The sequence below is a fragment of the Juglans microcarpa x Juglans regia genome, chromosome 2D, assembly GCF_004785595.1.
Source record: "Juglans microcarpa x Juglans regia isolate MS1-56 chromosome 2D, Jm3101_v1.0, whole genome shotgun sequence".
Classification (NCBI taxonomy): Eukaryota; Viridiplantae; Streptophyta; class Magnoliopsida; order Fagales; family Juglandaceae; genus Juglans; species Juglans microcarpa x Juglans regia.
The window spans coordinates 40,645,676-40,662,568 of NC_054596.1; the positions used below are offsets into that span (position 1 = coordinate 40,645,676).

Below are 16,893 nucleotides of genomic sequence, written 5' to 3' on the forward strand. Positions count from 1 at the left end.
AGTGAGAAAATATAAATTAAAAGTTTAAAAAATACAAAAAAAAAAAAAAGAAAAAGAAAAGATACGAGATAAAAGTTTATTATTATTTGAATTATTTTCATGCGCTCATTAGCTGTAAAAGCTTGATGAATAGATTAATACTAAAGAAGAATAATTATACATATACAACTATTTTTATAGTTTAATTTTAAACATAAGAGGAATCTTAAATTAAGAAATAGATTCTAGAAGTTAAATAACGGTATCATGAACAATTTCAATATCACAATGCTATTATGCCCTCTAATTCTTAACGTGACACTTCAATGTAGTGTCACGTGACTTATTAAAAACTTAAAAATACAAACATAAAAATGTAAAATGAATCTAAAGTTTTAATTTTTTTTTGGTACTTTCATATTTCATTTTGTTTTAAATATATTTTTAAAATTTTTTTAATAAGCCACGTGATATTGTGATTTCACATTAATGAAAAAATTAAATGGTATAAATTAAGGGATACAATAACATTTTTAATTTTCAGTAGTCATTAAAAAATAATTATAGAGAAAACTTTAGGCAAATTATATAAATATCATTATTCCGGTTATATAAATAAGAAGAGTGCTGCTAGGGTGCCACTTAGAAGGGCGTGCTAGGTAAAATTTTATTTTTAAATTTATATTTTTTTAATATTTTACAAAATATAAAAAAAATATAAAAATATTAATAGTGACTTTCTTAATTAATAAATAAAAAATATAAAAAATATTAAATACGCAGTGAAAATGAATAGATAAAATGGGACGGTGCATTATTCAAACAAGAAAGTACAAGGCCATAAAAGCTCGTTCTAATTGACGGCACGCGCCTGCAACATGCGAATAGAACAACTATTTTAACAGACGTTTCGAACCTTTTCCCCTCCAATTTTTAACCTTTTAACACTCGAAAGCTCCACTACCTGCCACCAAATTCCCCCATGCAAATATCTTCACGGAGCTCTAATGATTCCACCAATGCCGCCATTCTCTTCCCCTCCATAACCCATCTTCTTCCCAACCCCAACCCCACACAATCCAGTTCTAATCCCCACCGATCCTCTTTTGTCACAAATACAAACGTCACTACGTTTGCAATTTCTCAAGCATCAGCCATAATTCAGGCCCTTGCCTACTTTGCTTTGCGCACTGCAAATTCCAAAGGGACTGGTTTTGCCTATCGGATATGTGGGTAGTGATTGCCTTCTGGAATTAAATGGCTCGAGAAGGGTTCCTGGTGCCGGTTGAGACTCAAGCTTCTTTGAAGAAGAAGACAGCGGTTTCAACGAGCTGGGTTTTTCTGGACAACAGTGGGGAAAGTACCATTCTGGATGTTGACAAGTATGCTATTATGCGACGGGTTCAGATTCACGCCAGAGATCTTCGAATCCTCGATCCCCTGCTTTCTTATCCTTCCACCATTCTTGGCAGAGAAAAAGTTATTGTGCTCAATTTGGAGGTGAAGAGAGCATTGCTTCCGTCACATTCAATTGTGTTATAGTTTTGTTTCCTTTGATTTTACTTTATGGGTGGTTGATATGTTTAGTTATTTCGCTAATCTCTTAGTTGGGTTTTGTTTTCCAGCACATTAAAGCAATAGTAACCGCAGAAGAGGTAAACTCTCTCTCTCTCTCTCTCTCTCTCTCTCGGTGGGTTTCTCCTCTTGTACTATAGTAACATATGATATGTGTTTTTTGGGGAATAGTGATTCTGAAGACCTTTTACCTTTATTTTAAACAGCGCGACCTTTTCCTCTGTTCTGTTTTGAATATTTGGTAGATATGAGGAAACTCGGTGGGTTTCGACTTTCGAGTCATTTGGAGTATTTTTATTTTTGGGTTTAGGTATTGCTTCGAGATCCTTTTGAGGATAATGTAATCCCGATAGTCGAGGAACTTCAAAGGCGATTGCCTTTAGCAAATTCCATTTGCCATGGCCAAGGAGAAGAAGAAGAGCACCCAAGCACTGAAAGTGGTGAAGAAAATGGTAAAGCTGAATAAATGATTTTTTTTTCCTGGGTTTTTCCTTGTCACTCCAATTATTCTAAATTTTGGTACCGCACTACTACTACTGCTCTTGCTTATGGTTCAATTATTGAGTTCTTTGAGGTTCGGACGATTTGTTTCGTATGCATTGCAGAATTTCCATTTGAATTCCGAGCTTTAGAAGTTGTTCTCGAAGCCATTTGTAGTTTTCTTGATGCACGCACAAGAGAACTAGAGACTGATGTATATCCAGCTTTAGATGAGCTGACGTCCAAGGTAAAACGCTTCTTTAATGAGCTATCTTTTTTCCTTCTGCAGAGATATCTGATTTGATGCTTGTATGCTGTCCCCAATTTAAACGGTTACATTAGTGTCCGTACATCTAATGAAATTCGCAGTGCATGTTCTAAGTAGCTGGGTGTGGTAGAAAAATCTTATTTAGGTCCACTTATACACTTTTCTGCACTTTATGAACTTTTGTTTCCATGTTTTTGGTGACAAGTATTTCAAAACTCCTGTCTTCGGCAACTTCATTGCAAGATCAGTTGTTTGCTAGTCTTTCTGCACCTTTTGATTTTGAAACATATATTAATAATTGAGTCCAGCTCAAATATCTTTCTGCACCTTTTGATTTATAATATTTTTAATAAGAGCCTTCTTGTTTTCTTGTAATACATAGATTAGCAGTCGGAATTTGGATCGGGTGCGCAAATTGAAGAGTGCAATGACAAGGTTGACAAATCGAGTTCAAAAGGTATGTTTTTTATATGACATCTGAACCTTGAATTGTGGTAAAATTCCTTTCTGCTTGGATGGAAGAGTTCCTTTCTTTTTGTGTGGCTGAAAAATGTAATTTGCCTTAGGAGGTTAGTTTCAAAGCATCGGAATTCATATTGGCTGTAGCGGGTGCTTTTTGGTTCTGCAGGGCATCTTAATTTAAACTTCAATAAAATTGTCCCACAAGAACGTTGGAAGAAACCTAAGCCTAAATAGAATACTTTTCATTAATTTTGTGGGACTGGATCCTAGTGTAATGTCACGTTTTCGGCTTTGATCTTGAGTTCTCGAGAAGCTGTTAATGGCAGTACGAACAGTTTTCTTCTAAAGATCTCTTATTCATTCCCCAAAAAGATCTAGTCTTTTATATTGTTGTTACTGTTGGCAAACCCCAAACTTGTTATCAGTTGAAGGAAACATGTAGTCAATGTGGAGTGGTGCAAAAGATTGCTTCCTTAGTTTTCTCCTTCTGTCATAAGTGAATATCATTGATCACTTACAGTTGAGATCACCAATCTCTCCACTCCATTTTACATAAGAGCAGGATAACTAACAAATAAGAAATCCTAAGAACAATAACATGGTCCTTACAAATAGCAATAGAGAGAATGTTCTGACGAGATCTAATGCCTGGAGTTTAAATACAAATAAATAAACAAACAAACACACGCCAGAGAGAGCACTAAAACATGTTACCATTTGGCAGTTAGCACAAAATATTGAATAAGATCAGGATGGCAGTAAGATCACAAGCCAAAGGATTTTAACTGAAGATGAGAAGCCTCTCCGCAATTTGAAGGTGTTTTCATTGTGAAAATACTAACAACCTTTCATCAGCCCAAGCCGCCCCGCCCCCCCCCCCCCCCCCAACGAAAAAAGAGAGAGATAAAAATAGAAGAAAAATGGCAGTGGCTTCTTTTATATGAAGGATACATATAAAAATTTTAACACTAGTCTTTAGCAACTAAAAGCTGATTCCATTTATTGATTAAGGCATATGATTTATTTCATTAGCATTCTGGTTTCCCAGGTTAGGGATGAACTTGAACAACTTCTTGATGATGATGAGGATATGGCAGATCTTTACTTGTCAAGAAAGTTGTCCGGGACATCATCACCTGTCAATGGCTTTGATGCTCCTAATTGGTTTATTAACTCTCCGACTACGGGCTCAAAGATATCCAAAACAAGTAGGGCAAGTGCTGCAACAACTCAAGAGGAGGATGATATTGATGAGCTTGAAATGTTGCTTGAGGTCATTAAAGCGATCTTGTTATAGGTTTTTCTAAAACTAAAAGTGACATCTAGATTAATACTGAAATATTTTGCAGGCATACTTTATGCAAATTGATGGCACGATGCACAAATTGACAACGGTATACATCAACTTGTCCTAACTTGTTTATGTTTCATGTTGGACTTCACTGATACTAATTTATATAATCTTCTATAAACAGATGCGTGAATACATTGATGACACAGAGGATTACATAAATATCCAGGTAACCCAAGTTGGACAACTCATGTTGTTTAATTTTTTAGTACTTAGTTTTTCCAAAGGATGGAATAATCATTAATCTCATAAATTTCACAGCTATGATGAATTGAAAAGGGATGAGTACCACTAGGCTATAAGGCCAATGATGGACAACTAGAAAATGAAACTAAAATTAAAGTTAGTCCAACACTAGTTGAGAAAGATTGTTCAAAATGCAGTGTGTATTTTTTAAGTTACTTCTTTGAAGCTTCTCACATAAATAACCAAAAACATCTTAGGCACTATAATACCCTAAAAACCATTTGGACTACTATCACATTATAATCCATTATGCATCCCTTGTTGCAGCTTGATAATCATCGAAATCAGCTGATTCAGGTACTGTCTTTGAGGAACAAATAAATTTCTGTGTCCAAGTATGTTCACCTCTATGTCTTTTAATCATCAACATGCTTCTTTTAATGTTCTTTGGAATCGAGCTGGCCACATTTTTTTTCACACAGTTCGAGGTGCACCAATCCTAACTACATCATGTTTATGCATTTCTTTATCACACCTAATTCTGTTCTCTATGGCAGCTGGAATTGTTGCTAAGTTCTGGAACTGTTTCTTTGTCTGTGTATTCTTTGGTGGCTGCAATGTTTGGAATGAACATCCCAACTATGTGGAAAGATGACCATGGATACGTATTTAAATGGGTATGAGTGGTACATAATCTCTTTTGTGAACAGAAAATTATATCATCTTAGAATTGTCATTCCGTCCATGTGATGCCAATAGACTTATGATTTACTTTTTAACCTCTCTCTTGATCTATTACCTTTAGGTGGTCATCCTCGCCGGAGTAGTTTGTGCATCCCTCTTCTTATCAATAATTTCATATGCTCGGCACAAAGGTCTTGTTGGTTCTTGAAATTCATAAACAAGTTTTAAGGATATGCACAATTAAGGTCGCTATTAGGCATTGGTGAATTGGAGGAGCATGGTTTACAGCTTGATTTAACCAAGTGCATTGCAACCAGTAGTGTTTTTCCTCGTGAGATATATGCAGATGGGTGCACTGGTCATTAGTCATTAAAATGACTAAAAGTTGTTTACAGTAAGTAAATAACCATTTTGTTGGCATCACTGTCAGAGATGACAAGTTCCCTTCGTCCTTAAGCATAAATAATTGCAGGAGAGACTCTCTACTGCTTGGGATGTCTGAAAATTACTGCATTTGCTTTGCAGCATTCATTTGGATAGAAATTACCCTTGTTCTTAAGTTTTCTGACCTAATCTGAATCTTAACCTAACCTTGTTTATATATTGGGGCTAGCATTATACCATGTGCAAACATCTGGACCTTTGAAAGAAAATCATTTTTCTTCTCCATTGGTGATTCTAGCATCTCATCAAAATCCAGATAACTTTGATCGCATTTTTATAGAGAATTTGACATCTCACCAAGAACAAGAGCAAATTCTATCCATATAAAACTATTAGACTCGTAATAAATTCTAGATAACTGGAAACATCAACTACACTCTTTTAGTCTTTTTAGCATTATTGTCAACAGCTTTGATGTTCCGGGCCCTCTTGATGGAATCATGGAATGTCATTTTTACAATAAATGATTGCACGATTGGTTTGTTGAAACTTCTGGATAAGGTTGAGGCAGCTTGCAGCCTTTTTTCTTTTTATCTTTGCAAGATAAATAATTTAACTTTTTTAAATATTAAAATAAAAATAATATTAAAAATTTATATTTTAATAATATTTTATTTAATTTTCAACTTTTATCTCTTTTTATTTGTATAATTAAACGAGATGGAAATCCAAAAATCTCAAGGGGCTCAACACTACTACTAAAAATGTCAATAACTAGGGGTGTTCATCCGGATTCCAACCTGAGAATCCGGGTAAACCCGGACCGGAACCCGGATTTCAAACCCGGGCCGGAACCCAGATGGATCCGGGTTTTTAAAATCCGGAAATCCGGGTTCCGGGTTGTAAACGGTTTTTTATTTTTTATTATTTTTTTTTAGTAAAAGCCTTTATTTGATTAAAAATATTTGTGTTCTACAAGCTCAATTAGCAAAACACAAAACTTCAAATATGATGAGAATGGATTCTTTTTTTTTTTTTTTTTCCAAATATACCCACACTAACAAATATTTTGTAGAGTTTTCATTCAAATACATATCCATAGACAGCCACTTTTCTTGGCAAAATTAATAAACAAGAACATACAATAAAAATCTTGCCCAACTTTCTAGTTTTTTATATTTGAGAAAACATATATGCACCTAATAACTATCTTAATTAACCTAATAACAACATAGTGCATGGTGACTTTGTATATATTAAGCATTAATCACTTATAGTGCATGCCAATATAAAACCGAAAGGCCATGCAACTCTCATCAACATTAATATATATATAGAGTTTCTCTAGCTCCTCATTTAAGATCAAAGAGGAGTTTGCTGAGGTTGTGGCTTGCATTGACTAAAAGGCATTTTCTTCTAAAATTCGCCATGACGACGAAATTCTTTTTTTTTTTTCCTGTTGGGTTGATCGCAAGGTACCAATTTCTGAGAAAAAAGAAAAAGAAAAAAAAAGAAAAAGAAAAAGAAAGTCTTCAGAGTTCAACATCAATATATGCATTAAGGTAAAGGTACGGTAGGAAAACCAGTTAGCAGGATATGCAGAAGAACAACGAAACAAACAAATGCCATGTCCTTATTTTCCCTACCTTGATGCTCTTTCTCAATAGTTGCCTATGATGCTCATACAATAGAATGGAAACCAAACCATGTTGGATTCACATGGCTAAGAGTGATTCTTTTTTATTATTAGAAATATCATCTCCTCTGAATCCACCGCATTTACCTACCCTGCAATTACCCATCTCCGTGCCACAACTGGACTTTTATCCATTTACTACTCAATGTGCAGAATGCAGAGGGAGAGTGCAATAATGTCTAGTACATACCCCATACTAAAGTAATCCTAAGGATAAAAATCTCAGGTTCTTAAATACCATACAGTAATCATCACAAGGGCATGAGTTTAGATCTTCAAAGAAATCATCATCATCATCACCATCAAACTTTTCCTAAAAATATGTTGGAACCCAAAGGCCCCATTTTTTTTTTTTCCAAACTCCACCCAGAACACAACTAATTTAAAAAAAAAAAAAATCTAGAAATATATATGTTATCAGATATAACAGATCTTCCAAATAATAATAATCGATGGCTCTAGCATTTTGCAGCTAAATAGATCTAATAGATACTCCTCAAACATTCAAATAGATCGACCATAAAAATACTCCTCAAACATTCAAACATTCTCAAAAAAAAAAAAAAAAAAAAAAACCCAAAATCAACAAAGAGAGAACAAAATAGAGGGGGGGGGGGGGGGGGGGGGGGGGGGGGGGGGAGAAAGAAAACATACCCAAACGGAAATCCATTCTAATCTCTTGGATCCCAAGCTTAAGCACTTCCACCGTTCGGCATCGCAGATAGCAGAGAGAGAGATAGAGTAGATGAGAGAGTGATTTCGGGAGGGACAAGGGCATCGCAGATGCAGACGTAGGCGCAGAGCAGAGTGAGAGAGAGAGCATATGAGAGAAAGGAATCGGGGAGAGGAAGGCGTAGGGCATCGCACTTCGTAGAGGAGGGGGAGAGAGAGAGAGAAAGAGAGAGAGATAGAGGGAGGGGGGGCGCTAGGGTTTTTGATGGTTTTATATGTAGACCCGGGTACCGGGTTTAAAACCGGTATCCGGGTGTCAAAAACCGCATCTGGGCCGAATGGGTCCAGGTTTTAAAAAGCGTGTACCGGCCCAGGTGTATTCTGGGCCGGAACCCGTAACTAGAACCCAGTTGTCCGGGTTTTGGACCGGGCTGGGAAAAAAATGGCCCAGATGAACAGTTATTATAACTTCGTAAAACGTGTGTTATCTATAGATCATCACAGTTTCTCCAGAGGATTTTGGACAGTGGAAATGCCACCAATTTGGTTGTTTATGTTGCAAATAGATGCATTGTTTCTTTGATATTATACAATGACAGATGCTTTATTATTTGAATGGATCTACAGAGTCATGAGTTAAAAGTTAGTACCAAAAGAAATGAGCTACCTAACATTAAGAAAACATACCCAAAACACATTAGAGGAATTCTCTCCAATCTCTTACCACCAACTGATTTTCTTCTTCTCTACTGCAACTTGGAGGATCAAGAAAACAATCCAAAGTACTACAGGCTTTCCTGATCAGATTTTATCTGCAGCTTCCCGTTATACAGAATCTTCACGCTCTACAGTCCTAACTTGATGAGGTCGGAAGGGAAATGAGAGTTGGACGTACGAAGTTCGACCGCATAGAACAACACATGATTCTGAATCTAACATATATATGATTTTGTTTGGAACAGATCGAAATCTTATAAAAAAAAGAAGTCTTTCTCACTTCCACCACTTTTTGGTTGGTTTCTAACCCACCCACCACTACCATAGTCCCCGTTGGGGCCGGTTTGGCTGATCATTGATCTACCGATTCCACGCTCATCGATCTAATTGCTGCATGTGGAAACTCGTCTCCTATTAAGCAACATTCCACCATTTTTTCTTCTCCATTTGAAACACAATCATTTGTATTCTCTTTTGTTGGAAGAAAGTATCAATTTTGGGTTTGGCTAAAATTTTGTAACTAGGTTTAGTTCACATCCTCACCAGAATGGTAGAAGTATGTTCCATTTTTTTTTTTTAAAAAAGTCATGCCATGTGTGTCCATAATAAATTATACAAAAATAAGTTTACAAATTAACGTGAGTTGATATCATATTGCAAGTCATAACTTTTGTATAGTTTCTTGAGTTAGGCTAAAATTGTATAACTAGGTTTTGTTTATGAGAAATGATATTTACAGTCGTAGAGTGTGCAAATTCTCACACGCTCTTTAAAAAAAGTGGATAATTTAAGATGCACATGAAAAAATTATTTTCTTAAGAGTCGGGCCCACTCAGTTTGACTGCTAGTTGTTTTACAACTTTTTTATTTTATTTTTCTATTCACATTTTTTAAATATATTTAAATATTTTTAAAAAATAAAAATACACCAATACACTTAAAATCACTTCCTTAATTATTAAATAAAAAAATAAATAATTTTTTTTACCAAACGATCAAGTAGAACGGTAAGATTTGGTGGGCAAAGTAATTTTTTCCTTTTCTTAATGTTGAACCTTACTTTTTTTAAAAAAGAGTGCACAAACTTACGCATCCTAAAATAATATATAACATTACTCTTATTTCACATCCAAAATAAGATGATAGAATGTATGCTTGATTTAAATAATCAAAGAAACAAATAAAGTCCTGCGATGTGCATGAAATATTATCTACGAGAAATGATTTGTATAAACTCTAAATAAACAAGTCTCGTACAATTTCTTATAAAAAAATAGACCATACCTTAAAAAATATAAAAAAAATTATTTTTTATTAGTAAGACTCACTTTTTTATAAAAGATTTGTATGAAACTTTTCTATTTGAACTTGTACCTAATATTACTAATTTTTTAAAACAAAATGATGTTTTAGTCATAAAAAAATAGATAAAAATAAATTTATAAATTAATTTAACTTGATATAATATATTAAATTGTAAAATTACTATTATTCTAAAATAAATCTCAACAAATTATACTATTATTCTAAAATAAATCTCAACAAATTATATGAAGTTACACTATTTTATAAATTTATTTTTATATAATTATTTGTGGACGTAGAATTTTTTCAACGTCAAAATCCCTTAAAAAAAACTGAACTGAACAACTGTTAACTTCGGCCACCACATGGTACTGTACATCACATCCACGTCACCAGTAGTTGCTAACATGTTCAGGTGCACACGTTAACCTTCACTCCCGCTTACACTGGCCGTCACGTACACGAAACACTGTGAGCATATGGTATCTGTAGCACACCCGCGGAGCACGTTATCCCCTGACCCCCCCCAAAGTCCCTCGACTCTTGCTTCAGCTGTTATTGCCTTTCCGACTCAACATTTCAAACAAGAAGTTATATTATATTTCACATTCTAAATTAATTTTTTTAAATTATACTAATTTATCGATTAAATTATTATTTCTGTCTGTTAATCTCGAAAATATATATTATTTAAAAAAAAAAATACAGACGTACGTAAGAAAAAAAAGGAAAGAAAGAAATAGTAATTTAGTTTATATAAAAAGAAAGAAATTTCGGTTCATGCTATTTTCAACGAAGAGAGCCTCTCCTTCCCTCGATTCAGATCAATCAGCCACACCCCCCCTCTCTGTCTCTATTCTCTACAAATACACCAAAACCCACGTCGAATCCCCACGAATATAACTGACCCATTTGATAATCTCACGATCTTGGGCCACCAGCTTTCGGGTTCTCCACCGATCAAGAACCATATTATTGCCTCTCTGTATGCAACTATGCATTAATTTCTTCGTTCTGGTATGGTATTTGCAGCCTTTGTTTGCTTATTCTTGTGCTGGCTTCTGCATCACTGGTTTAATGCAGGTGAGCTTGGTGAAATGGACGTAAATTTTGCGTGTGTGCCTGTGGTGGTGACATGCAGTGTGTGAACACGTGGGTCGTAGAGGCTTTGACTGCTGGGAATGGCGAATCAGGTGGTAAAGGTCAGGAGGGAGGCGATTGCGGCGTGCATGACTTGTCCTCTGTGCAATAAGCTCTTCAGAGATGCCACTACAATATCTGAATGCCTTCATACGTGTGAGTCTCTCTAATCCGTTTCTTTGTGGTCTGAATCTCGTTTGCCTTGACTTTTTTCGTGGCAATTTTGAAAATTTGTGTGTTGTAGTAGCATTTTGCGGTCTTTGTTATTTTGATTGTTGTTGTTTCGTGTTTTGTTCTCTGGGTCTGGCTTGGTTTGGCATTATTGTTCTGGGCGTTGGATTATTTAGTATTTCGATGTTCGTTGCGATCTTTGTTATTCTCTGTCTTGTCTCTCTCCTCTTACTACTTGAAAATATAAATTCTTCGATCAAACTGTGACTATCTGTAAATCAACAACTTTCTGTTTCATAAATATACGTGTTGGAGAATGATTTGGATGTTTGATCGATAGTGATAGAAACGGAGGGCCTTTTGTTATAGTAACTAAGTAGAATTGTATTTCTGCAAGAGCTCTTGGATTTAAGTCCTTGCATATTCTAGATTTAACTAGGCTTTGGGTGTGCTGGCCCTATTAGTGAGGCCAGGCTATACGGTTTGGCCATTGCGAAATTGAGTATCAAGGGACCCGTCAATTCTCCTTTTCGTTGGTAATCCATGATTTAAATTTTGCGATCACGTTACTCAAAAGCCTCTTCTTCTGGTCAGGACTCTAAATAAAGCTCCTTTCGTAGGAAAAGGAGATTTGATGAATGATCATTTATATTTTTGCATAGTTCTTTCCTCTTGTATATCTTTGTTTGAGTTAAATTTGAGTGGTTTTAACTCAGAAACTGCTAGTGGACGGTATGTGTCACTAGCAAGTGATGCTCTATATAAATAAATTATTAAAAATCTGACTTACCTCTTATTTTTGCTCTCCACTTTTCCTAAGCTATAGAGTTCATTAAAATTTAATTTCTTGAACACGTGATATTTGTAAACTTCTTTTTTTCTGGTCCTTTATAGAGTTAGTGACTCAATGAACAGATGTCTGATGATTTGTATTTTAAACTTCATCCAGTCTGCAGGAAGTGCATATATAATAAAGTTTCAGAAGAGGAATTGGAATGCTGTCCAATATGCAACACTGATCTGGGTTGTGTTCCACTGGAGAAATTAAGGTTGGATCTCATGACCATACAATCTCAGCTATAAGTGGAATCTCTCTGTCCTTCTGGTCTTTACTTTCAACATTGTTTATTGAGTTGTATATTGCATGAGTTGGGGCTTAAGAAGTGATAAGTTCAGGTTCGTATGATTGGCTGGATACCACTACCTATCCTACCATATCTTAGTTCTTGAGATGGAGTTTTTGGATGATTAATGACACTGCATATGCATAAGGATCATACCATTTACCTGCAACATTTCTATCCAAGAATGCTCATTTTTCATGCTTCAGACATAAAATTTGGGTGTTCCTTTTGGTGCTTATTTTCTGTTTCCCTAGTTAGGAGACAATATATTTGTAGTTTCTAACAATGTGGAAAGGCACTAAAATTAAACACACATTTCATAATCATCAGCCTATTGGGTTTTTGGAACTTATTTTTGTGTTATGTTTTCATTGGTTAATATTTATGATACTCTCTGCATTTCTGGCAATATTCTTGATTATCTTCTAGAGCTATGCTTATACGACTCTTTCTGTGTGTCTGCGGGTCGGTGGCTTTGCATTCATTTGAATATGCTTAGATTGTGTAAATTGCAGCTTCTCATGCCTTGTTTCTATTTCTAGTCCCATGTTCCACTTTGTGGCAACAACAAAAGTTGTCCTCTTAGGAGCATGTAGATTTATTCTGTATATTGACCATATCAGAGTGGACGCTTTACATGGGAATTCGTTCTAATAGCTAGCATACTTATTTATCTCTGATCATCAGGCCAGACCATAGGTTGCAAGATGTAAGGACCAAGATTTTCCCTTTCAAAAGAAGAAAGGTAAATGTACCGGAAGTTGTGCCTTCAAATACATTACCAGCAAGAAGAAAGGAGAGATCACTGTCGTCATTGGTGGTCAGCACTCCCAGAGTGTCCACCCAGGCTACCATGACTGGAAGAAGATCAAGAGCTGTTGCAAGAAAGGCTGCTGCTTTACAAGCCTCCAGAGTTCCCATTGAGAAACAAGTTAAAAAGGAGGAAGATTCTATGGAAGATCATCCTAAGAGTTCAAGCTCACCTGAGACTTCAAACAAGCTTCTGCAATATACTGGGCAGGTAAAAAGGAGGCTAACATGCTGTTTTCTTGAAATCTTCATGCTGACATGATTTTTGTTTTCCGGCCTGTCTATATGGTTTTGTTTCCCATTAGCTGAAAAAGGTTGCATCTTTTCCATTTCACTAATAATATTCTTGCTTGTATATTTGACTGTTATAGAATTCTTACCCTGGTGAGCCTAGTCATTCCACCCCTATTAAAGAAACAGAGAATGGTCCTGAACAGTGGGACGCAAAACTGGATCTGTGGAAACCTTTGAACTGTCTGGTGGAAGTTGCAAATAGGACTAAATCTTTCAAGTCACAGGGGTTTGATGCTAAATTAGAACCTATGCAAGTGAATGAGATCAAAGGTCAAGTGCGAAAATCCAAAATTAAGGAAATCAAACACAAGTCTAAAGCCGAGGATCAAATGAATATTACCGATCCTGCCTCTTCAGAAATATTAAAACCCAAAATTTTGCGGAGGGCTCGTCGAAAAAGGGAACCTGATTTTGGAGACTCAGGCACTTCACCCCAAGCTGTGCTGGATGCTGCTGGTGCTAAACACAAAAGAAGACTCGGTCCAGTTTGGTTCTCTCTAGTAGCTTCCCAAGACCAGTGAGAAACGACTTTAGCTTTCAAACTTTGAATAGTTAAATCCATAATGAAAAATGAACGAATTTTCTTGACTCATTGGTTTTTTTATTGAGCTGGAATTGATGATTTCAGGGAAGGAAGGGCACCCTTGCCCCAGATTCATGCAAATTACTTGAGAATTAAGTAAGTTCCTTTCGCCCTATATAGGTATGCAGGCTTTGTTTATCGTGTTTTCTGAATAAGTTCATTCCTTGTTGTTTTAGCTTGTAAGATCAATTGAATACAGTAGCATGAGTTTGCACAATTTTAAACTTTGAAAAAGATTAACACCCATTGATCTTTTACTGGTTTTTTTTTTTTTAATCCTTTGATATAGATAAAGAATGGCATTTACATGGTCTTCATTGCTTAGCAAAAGACCTTGGCATTCATTTCTTTGACATCTCATCTGATAACTTAACTCTGTATATTTTGATGGATTATGTACGTGTAAATTTTACATTTATCAATAAGAGATCGTTAGACTCATCCAAATTCAAAACTGTCTGGAACAAAGTTGTCTTAATTGATTAACCCTGAAAGTCTCCAGTGGGAAGTCTGTCACATATTATTGAGCGACATATTTTAGGCCCTCCATATGATAAACTCTGGTATGTAGTTTTAGTCTCTAATATTTGAACAGGTGTGTATACTGTGGAGACTTCTGGTGAGCATGTGGAGGTGAGATTCCTAAGTAATATGTTCTTCAGCTGCCATCATAAACCTCAATGTGGGTTAGTTTTTCATCATCTTATTTGACTCCATTATCTCTACCAAACTGACCTTCGATCAAAATCTGAACCGTCTCGTGTTATATAACGGAACCATCTATTTTGAGCTGCTAATAGCATAGATACTTCTCCCGGCATGTATTAGTGTGCAATAGCTGCTTGCACAGGAATTCACATTCGGTTCAGCCTTGTTGAAGGAAATTATATGTCCTGAGCATACCAGACCAAATGAAAATTGTTCCATTTTCTGAACAGAAAATATGTAACTTTAACTTGGATTTTGATCCTCTCTTGCACGTGTACTATTTTGATAAAAAAGCTGCCCAGAAGAGCCAATCGTGGGAAATCTCAATTGCCTTGAAATTATGTTTGCTCATCCAGTTTCCTCCCCTACTAAAAGTAAAAACACAAAAAAATTACCTTTATTTAATTGGGGTAAATGGTTAATTTCCATCAGAGGTAGTACACGTTGCTACGCTGTGATGTTAATATGTTCAAGTAAAAACTTCCATAGATACTGTTGAGTGCATAGACCAAATTTGTCAATTGGAAAATGCTTTTGTTGGTGACTGAACTAAAAGATTTATGAGATACTAGGATGTATCTTTATGACGCTTTTGTCACAGGGATGGAAATGTACCCGTATCACTGATTCAACAATACCTGATGAGGAAACTAGATCTCACCAGTGCTGCCGAGGTGAGTGAATCTGGCCATGCTTCTTTAAAAAGATAATCTCTGGTTGAGTAGGAAACCAATTTGAGAAATCTTACTGTTCTGTTTAGTTGTGGTGCATATATCTGTCTTGATGCTGGGCTGCCATTACATTCGGCCGGATTTTCATATCTTTTAAATAATGTATATTGTATCTGTCTAAGAATTAAGATTCAAATATGTTGCATGTCATTTGAGGACGTGGATACCCAGTTAAAGCTTTCTTAAGACTTTTTTTTTCAATGGGAAATTGAACTTGTCATTTTCAATTTTATAACATGTTGCATTTTATTAGTTTGGCTCTTGATCCACCTATATCGGAGCCTGGTTGCATAGATGCTGTCACATGGGTTATAATATGTAGCATCAACAGAAGTTTACATTTTGTAATGTCCTCTCAACTGTCGAATAACAAACGAGGGCCATATCTGGTGTTGACCCCAACTAAGTAGGGCCTTGGAGTGTTGGCTTGAGTACAATCATACCTTCAGCATTCCGCTCTCGAGACTTGAATCATTAATTTACCCTTGGCAGATTTTACACTTATAATAGATAATGGCCTCTTGGTGGATAAACAAAATACCTTGTTAAAATTCTGCACACGAAGGTTGGCGTTTCCAATCTACTCATTGCTAACCATATAGTTGACACTCTTGCAGGTTGAGATCAAATGTATGGGGCAACCAGTTGTCCCGACCTGGCAACTCCACAATGTAGTTGATTTGTGGCTACAAAAGGCACCCACGTCAGAACGAATTCCGGCATCAATTGGATCGTCGGCCAAGGATTTCGTGATGGTGCTGGCCTATTCTCAAAAGGTTCCAGAAGCATGATCGATCATGGTTTTTCTCCATCTGCTGCCGTTCAAATCTTCAAAATAATATTTCGAGTATACTCTAGTCTTCCTAGAATCTTGGTGGTGACCGAGTGGCATTTTTCTTGATGATCCGGCATGTATGTTGTTACGAGGAATAATTGGTTCATTCGCAGCCAACATTTTCCTAGGCTTCGAAATAAAGAGTCATTCGCTTAATGTTACTACATGTCCGAGACAATCACCCTTTGCTATGGCCTGGCAGGCTCTGCATGTTTGCTGCTGCTGCTGCTGCTGCATAATTAAGAGGCCCAATCTTCAACTGTTACGGATTTATAACTTAGACTACTGCATAAATTACACACCACGTTGTAGAACCCTATAAATTCTTAACTGATACGCGCTTTTTGGGCCTCTAGTTGAGCTTGAGCTTGAACTTGAACTTGGTTGTAACAAAATGTAGTTTATTCAAGTAAATTAATTACCAGCATCTTTTTTAAATTACTGTGCGAGAAACCACTAGTTCTCACTCTTCCATTTTATTTTTTTCTTCTTCTAATGAAGAGAACTCCATATTAGAAACGATAAGAGAAAATAGAAAAAAAAATAGAATTAATATGCAAGATTTATATAATTTGACAATGTGCTTACGTTTGTTACAGAGAACTTCATTCTAAGTTTCTTTTCTATTAAATCTCAATTATTACTCTTATGGCTCGTCATTTTTTTAAAGACCATTCTTTCTTTCTCAATATACTTCTTAATGACTAATAATAAGTTAGAGATGAATAATGTTGTGGA

At 35.8% G+C, this 16,893-nt stretch overlaps 2 protein-coding genes across 4 annotated transcripts; both read left to right on the forward strand.

Annotated features, from left to right (window-relative positions):
• The first annotated feature begins 925 nt into the window (after positions 1–925).
• On the forward strand, positions 926–5,652 carry LOC121250584 (magnesium transporter MRS2-I-like). 3 transcript variants are annotated; one of them, XM_041149733.1, is made up of 12 exons: positions 928–1,479; positions 1,605–1,634; positions 1,865–2,006; positions 2,160–2,281; positions 2,685–2,759; positions 3,813–4,037; positions 4,114–4,158; positions 4,240–4,284; positions 4,629–4,658; positions 4,859–4,978; positions 5,107–5,270; positions 5,329–5,652. In XM_041149733.1, the coding sequence occupies exons 1-11, from the start codon at positions 1,237–1,239 to the stop codon at positions 5,191–5,193; spliced, it is 1,164 nt and encodes a 387-aa protein (XP_041005667.1). In that variant the 5' UTR covers positions 928–1,236; the 3' UTR covers positions 5,194–5,270; positions 5,329–5,652. The 3 variants fall into 3 exon arrangements, with proteins under 3 accessions (XP_041005668.1, XP_041005669.1, XP_041005667.1); XM_041149734.1 differs by lacking the exon at positions 5,329–5,652 and having other exon boundaries at positions 926–1,479; positions 4,859–4,987; positions 5,107–5,252; XM_041149735.1 differs by lacking the exons at positions 5,107–5,270; positions 5,329–5,652 and having other exon boundaries at positions 927–1,479; positions 4,629–4,696; positions 4,859–4,940.
• Positions 5,653–10,503: 4,851 nt separating this feature from the next.
• On the forward strand, positions 10,504–16,593 carry LOC121250585 (E3 ubiquitin protein ligase DRIP2-like). Its single transcript, XM_041149737.1, has 8 exons — positions 10,504–10,744; positions 10,843–11,055; positions 12,020–12,119; positions 12,882–13,215; positions 13,376–13,815; positions 13,927–13,977; positions 15,191–15,263; positions 15,938–16,593. The coding sequence occupies exons 2-8, from the start codon at positions 10,941–10,943 to the stop codon at positions 16,109–16,111; spliced, it is 1,287 nt and encodes a 428-aa protein (XP_041005671.1). The 5' UTR covers positions 10,504–10,744; positions 10,843–10,940; the 3' UTR covers positions 16,112–16,593.
• Positions 16,594–16,893: the final 300 nt, after the last annotated feature.